Source organism: Chelonoidis abingdonii, chromosome 7 (genome assembly GCF_003597395.2).
Source record: "Chelonoidis abingdonii isolate Lonesome George chromosome 7, CheloAbing_2.0, whole genome shotgun sequence".
Taxonomy (NCBI): domain Eukaryota; kingdom Metazoa; phylum Chordata; order Testudines; family Testudinidae; genus Chelonoidis; species Chelonoidis abingdonii.
In genome coordinates, this window is record NC_133775.1 from 72,203,162 (window position 1) to 72,208,623 (window position 5,462).

At 48.8% G+C, this 5,462-nt stretch overlaps 1 protein-coding gene across 2 annotated transcripts in view; it reads right to left on the bottom strand.

Annotated features, from left to right (window-relative positions):
• Positions 1-5,462, bottom strand: part of RELL2 (RELT like 2) — a 60,714-nt gene that overhangs the window by 31,629 nt on the left and 23,623 nt on the right. For both annotated transcript variants that reach the window (XM_075068045.1, XM_075068044.1), the window contains exon 6: positions 1,233-1,794. In XM_075068045.1, the coding sequence (XP_074924146.1) occupies positions 1,233-1,794 (562 nt within the window). The remainder of the gene's footprint in view (positions 1-1,232; positions 1,795-5,462) is intronic.

The window sequence follows — 5,462 nt, forward strand, 5'->3', positions numbered from 1 at the left end:
CTACCCACAATGCAACGCTTCAGAAATCGACGTTAGCCTCGGAGCATGGACGCACAACGCCGAATTACTGTGCCTAGTGTGGCCGCAAGAAATCGAAATTATAATATCAGTTTTATAAAACCAATTTTAGCAAATTCGATTTTATCCCGTAGTGTAGACGTGGCCTAAGCTAAAAGATCCCTGCAGTGCCCAAAAATCCTGTGGGGTTTGCTAATCATGTGGGTTACTACCAGAACAATTGTAATGTGAAAGAGGGGATAAAGACCTGCTGAACCTGGGACATATGAGGGTGGCAGCTTGGAAGTGCTGCTCGACCCAGCCTGCTGAGTCCAGGGACATATAAGGAGTCAGCTTGTGAGTGCTGATTAACCCAGTCCTCTCAGAGAGATAGAGAGAGAGAGAGAAAGAAAGAGATTCTGGGGCTGGAAGAACTCAGCCCTGGGGAGCCTAGGTCCTGCATGATAGCTCCATTGGGAGGGAACTTGCAGCAGGGGGAAGTAGACCTCCTTATGAGAACACAAGTGACACAAGCAGTACATTGGTGGTACAGACCCTCCCCCCACCGAAGAGTAACCCTAATAAATGAGGAGGATACCCCAAAGTAACGGGCAAAGCTAGTAACAGCAGCCCCATGCAGGGAGCCCAGCTCTCCCTGAGAACATACTTGGTCTTTCCCCTGCCCCTCCCAGAAAAGGGCCATTTTCTCCCATCAGAGCCTGTGCTCAGGGAAGGAGATGGATTCACATTACCAATGTCTGGGCAATTTCTGCCTCAAAAAGCTGAGGCCCATCACACTAATGGGCTGAAGTCTGTGGGGCCTTTGCAGGCCTGGTGCTGAGGGAGCTGCTCTCAGAGAGCCCTTCCAGTGGGCAGTTACACGGGAGTGGGCAGATCTGCTCCCTGTCTCCAGAACCCAAATCTAAAGGAAACCTGAGCAATGACTCACAGTATAACACTTTGTCTGCTTGTCCTGCACTGTGCCCACTGTGCTGACTTCACATTGCACTAACTCAGTGGATCCAGGAACTCATGGTACCTGGTCTGCTCAGCAGCACCAAACACTTCCAGGCTTTGGATATGCTGTGCAGGCTTTGATATCTGCCTGAACTTTCTTATCCTCTTGTAGTTTTACACCCCTCAGTCACAACTCCCTGCAGTGACTGCTCAGGAAGCCCCAGGCGGACTTTGCATGCCCTGCACTGGGGATGAGGAAGGAGTGGAGGGGACCTTACCTGTTCCCCTATGTCTTCCACTCTGGATTCTTTCCTGTTGGCATCCTTGTTTCCCGCCATGGCAGCTCGAATTCCTTCTTGCACACCTTGGCTCCCTTTAACTTCTGCTGTTTCATTAGCTGCCCCTGGCACAGCCTCCTCCTGCAGGGCATTGCATGACTCAGCCCATTTCACCTCCTCCTGCAAGTCTGCAGGGGCTCCAGCACCCTGCACTCCTGGGCCCTGAAGCCCCTCCCCCTTGCTTTGGTCATATCCATTCTTTGGGGCAAGGTCTTGGAGATCAAAGTCCTGCAGTGAGCCTGTCTTACCGAACCTCTTCCCCATTGGCCCATTGGTGGGAGCATTTGCCTTGACTGGTGCATTGGGAGAATCCTCCCCTTCGCCTGTTCCATTTGGACAACCCTCTATCTGGATGGTTCCATTTTGCAGACCTTCCTGATGGAGCTGTTCATTGCTGTGGGCTGCCGGGTCTTTGTCTCCAGCTTCCTTGCTCCCATCAGGAAGTGACACATCCTGCTGTGCTGGGAAAACAGGCTTTTTCTCAATGTGGGTCACATGAAACCTACAAGGGCAAAAGAGTCCGGTCACAAGTGGTGATGGCTCCCTCCTACAATCTCACCCAGCCCTTCAGTGTGCCGGCACTGCCCTCCAGCTTCGGACATCTTGTTCCCGTCCTATCACCATGCCAATGCCGCCCTCAGACACTGGACCCCTCGTTCCCATTCTATCTCCATGCTCGTGCTGCACTACAGCCTCTGACCTCTTGTTCCTATTTTATTGCTGTGCCAGTGCCGCTTTCCAGCCTTGGACCTATCATTTCGATCTGTGATAGGGTATGCATACCCCAAACTAGGCAGGAAAGGTTAATCCCACACAATTGACAGAGGAAGTCCCGCCCCTCAAACCTGCAGGGCATGTTCCAACTGCTGTGCTAGTATAAAGGAGAGCAGCCCAACTCAGTCTGTGCTGACAGCCAAGGAGGAAGGACCTGTGGTGGAGACTCCAGCCCAGAAGCTGTTACAGCCCTTGTCTGCGGGAGCTGGAGATCTGGAGACCCAGACTGGAGACCTATTGCCTACAGCTGACCAGCTGGAGTCAGAGTCCCAGGGAGTACTTGCACCAAGCAGCCCGGAGACCCTGACATCATATGAGCTAAAGCTTCAGAAAGCCTAGTAGGAAGTGACCCAGGGAGATGGAGTGAGTAGTATCTCCCACCCATATAAGGTTAATGTGTTGCGGTTGAATTCCTCATTGACCCAGTGGTGGGCTATTCTGCCATTGTTATGGCCCTGGGTCGGGACCTGGTGTTGTTGGGTGGGCCTGGCTCCCCAACCCTGGCTGCCACACCCTTTGGTGGCAGCCCCCAGATTTGGCCATTAGGTTGTGCATCCCTGCACTCAAGGGCCACTAGGCCACTCCACCTTGCACTCAAGGGTCGCTATATTGACTCTGGTGGCTAGGCCGCATTACCCTGCACTCAAGGGTCGATACATTGACTCTGGCCACTAGGCCACATCGCCCTATGCTCATGGGCTGCCACATTGTCTCGGGATATTAGGCCATGCTGTAAGGATAAGGCCTTTTTCTGTAGCCATATTATAAGGCCAAACGCATTTGTCTGCAGCCATATTAGGAGAGCAGCAACCATTAGCTAAGAAGCAGGAAGTCACATCCTCACATTCCATCTAAATTACATTAAAACAACATAATATCAGGCTGTTAAGAAGGCGATCCTGTCTTAATAGCACCCACCATCACCAGATAAAGAAACAGAGCTTAAGATGGTTAAAGAAAAGTAGTTTGATGTATCCTGTCAAGCAACAAATCACTTATTAATAGTCGTAGTTGTGAAATCCTCATTTCTTTATTGTTTTATCTTTATAGTCCCCACTTCTCTATTGTTTGTCTATATGCTCTATCTGGTTCTTTGATTGTTTCTGTCTGTTACATAATTAATTTTGCTAGGTGTAAATTAATTAAGGTGGTGGGGTATGATTAGGTTAGTGAATTTTATTACATGTTAGGATTGGTTAGTAAAATTTTAGTAAAATGTTTGGTTAAGGTATAGCTAAGCAGGACTCAAGTTTCACTATATAAACTGGGATCCAAGAATGAGACCAGCAGAAGGAACAGAAGAATAATAAGAAGGAAAGACCTGGAAGAAGATGAACTCACCTCTAATACACAGCCTAAGATCAAAGCTGCTAAGAATCCTCTGACTGACTGTGACGTGCAGCAAACAGAATCCAGATGAGACTGACCTTGCCTGGTCATCAGGGAAAGTCTACCTGCCTGATCAGGATTGATGAGTATAGCATTATATGCTTAGCACGTGTATTCTGCTTGGTAATTGTTAATAAATAGAGGATGAGGATAAGGATATTACTGTGTAAGGCTCTTTCACTAGTAAAAGATCCTGCAGACCCACAAAGAGTACGCCCCGAGCCCTAGGAATTGGGTAAGGGGGGGTGTCTAAATTAAGAGGATTACACCTTGAGCCCTATGAACTGGGTAAAGGACGGTGCTCCCTAGTGTGTGTGAGTAACAGAGAATTTTGTGCGGGTAACAATGCAGCCCAGAACCAAAGGGCCACTGCTTTGACTCTGGCCATTGTCTGTTGAGGCCCAGGACAGTTGAGTAGACTAATTGCGGTGTCAGCATACTCACAATCACCCCCCAGAGGGGGACGGGGTGTGCATACACCACCACACCATCCTATCTCCATTATGGTGCCGCCCTCCAGCCTTGGACCCCTCGTTCTTATCCTATCGCTGTGCCAGCAACCCCTCCAGTCTCTGACCCCTAGCTCCTTTTATATTTTCTTTCAACATACTGTAATTGAATCCTGAACTCTCATTCTGACTCTTCATTCATGCTGGTACTCACGTCTGACCCCACCAAACCAAACCCTTCAGATGTCACTAATGACCTCTGACTTCCACGGGCCCTTCACACCACTTCAGTATGTTGACAACTGACCTCTGACCCTCTTCATGCAAACATCTTCATTATGCACATCCTGAACCCCTCACACCTTGCTCCTGCCCCTTGGCCAAACTCCTCCTGTCCCCGATTTCCTTGCTCCTGCCCCTTGGACATGCTGCCCTCCCTGACCCTGATCCTCCTCTTTGTACACATTTCCCTTCATTCTTTGCAGAATGGCTAATGCTGTCATATTTGTCCTGCTAGCTGGACACAAAGCTCTGAGAGAGGCTGACAGACAGCAGTCACCCATTTTAACCTCCTGGTGTAAGATGAGAACAGCCTGAAATCATCCTCCAAAGAGGGTACCATTTCACTTGGGAATACCCTCTCAAGGGAGAAGACGTGTGTCTCGCCATTTGTTTGTACCTCACATCAGTTGGTATGAAGATCATTCAGTTAACTTTCCTACTGACATGCATAGGACAGTCCCACATGATTTCCAAATGGTGCATTGCCCTGTGTGGCTCGGCTTCTGGAGAGAAGACATTTCCTCTAGTAAATGGAGCATTAGATCCTTCTCCCTTCCCCAGTGCCCAGTGGTCCTGCAAGCCATGAACTCTGAATGGAGCTTCCCCGTGTGGCTTAGCCAGCCTCTGACGGAAGAGGGGCCCAGCATTGCCCTTCCTTGACACATTCAGCCATGTATTAGCGCTGCTCCACTTTGCCTTTTGCAAGAGTCACTGGAGGCTGCTGGCAGCTTGTCCTCAGGCCCTGCCTTAGGTCCCTTTGCCCCCGACCCCAGAAGACCCCTGGCACCAACCGTGGTGTCAGAGGTCTCCTGCGGCTGCCCCTGCATGGCAGGAGAGCATAAATCACCTGCTGCTGGTGTAGAACTGATGAATTAAATTGTTTAATTGTTCACTTTATTAATATAACTACATAAGTAACGTTTTATGAATGAAACAACATTCATTCATAAAACCGGTTACCCCAATAACTGGCTAATTGACAATTAAGATGCTTGTTAAGACCTATAGCTGTTTAGCCATTTGCTCTTGTAAGTCTCACTGTCAATCCAATTCCTGTTTAAATCACTGAGACTTGCACTGTTTCAGCATTGCAACTTTTGTTCACCATTCATTACACTTGCCTACATAGTAATTTCTGTTCACTGTTTGCCATATTGTAATTCAAACCTGTCATAAACAGATGGTTAAGGGTTAATGTCTCTTTTACCTGTAAAGGGTTAAGAAGCTCAGTAAACCTGGCTGACACCTGACCAGAGGACCAATAGGGGGACAAGAT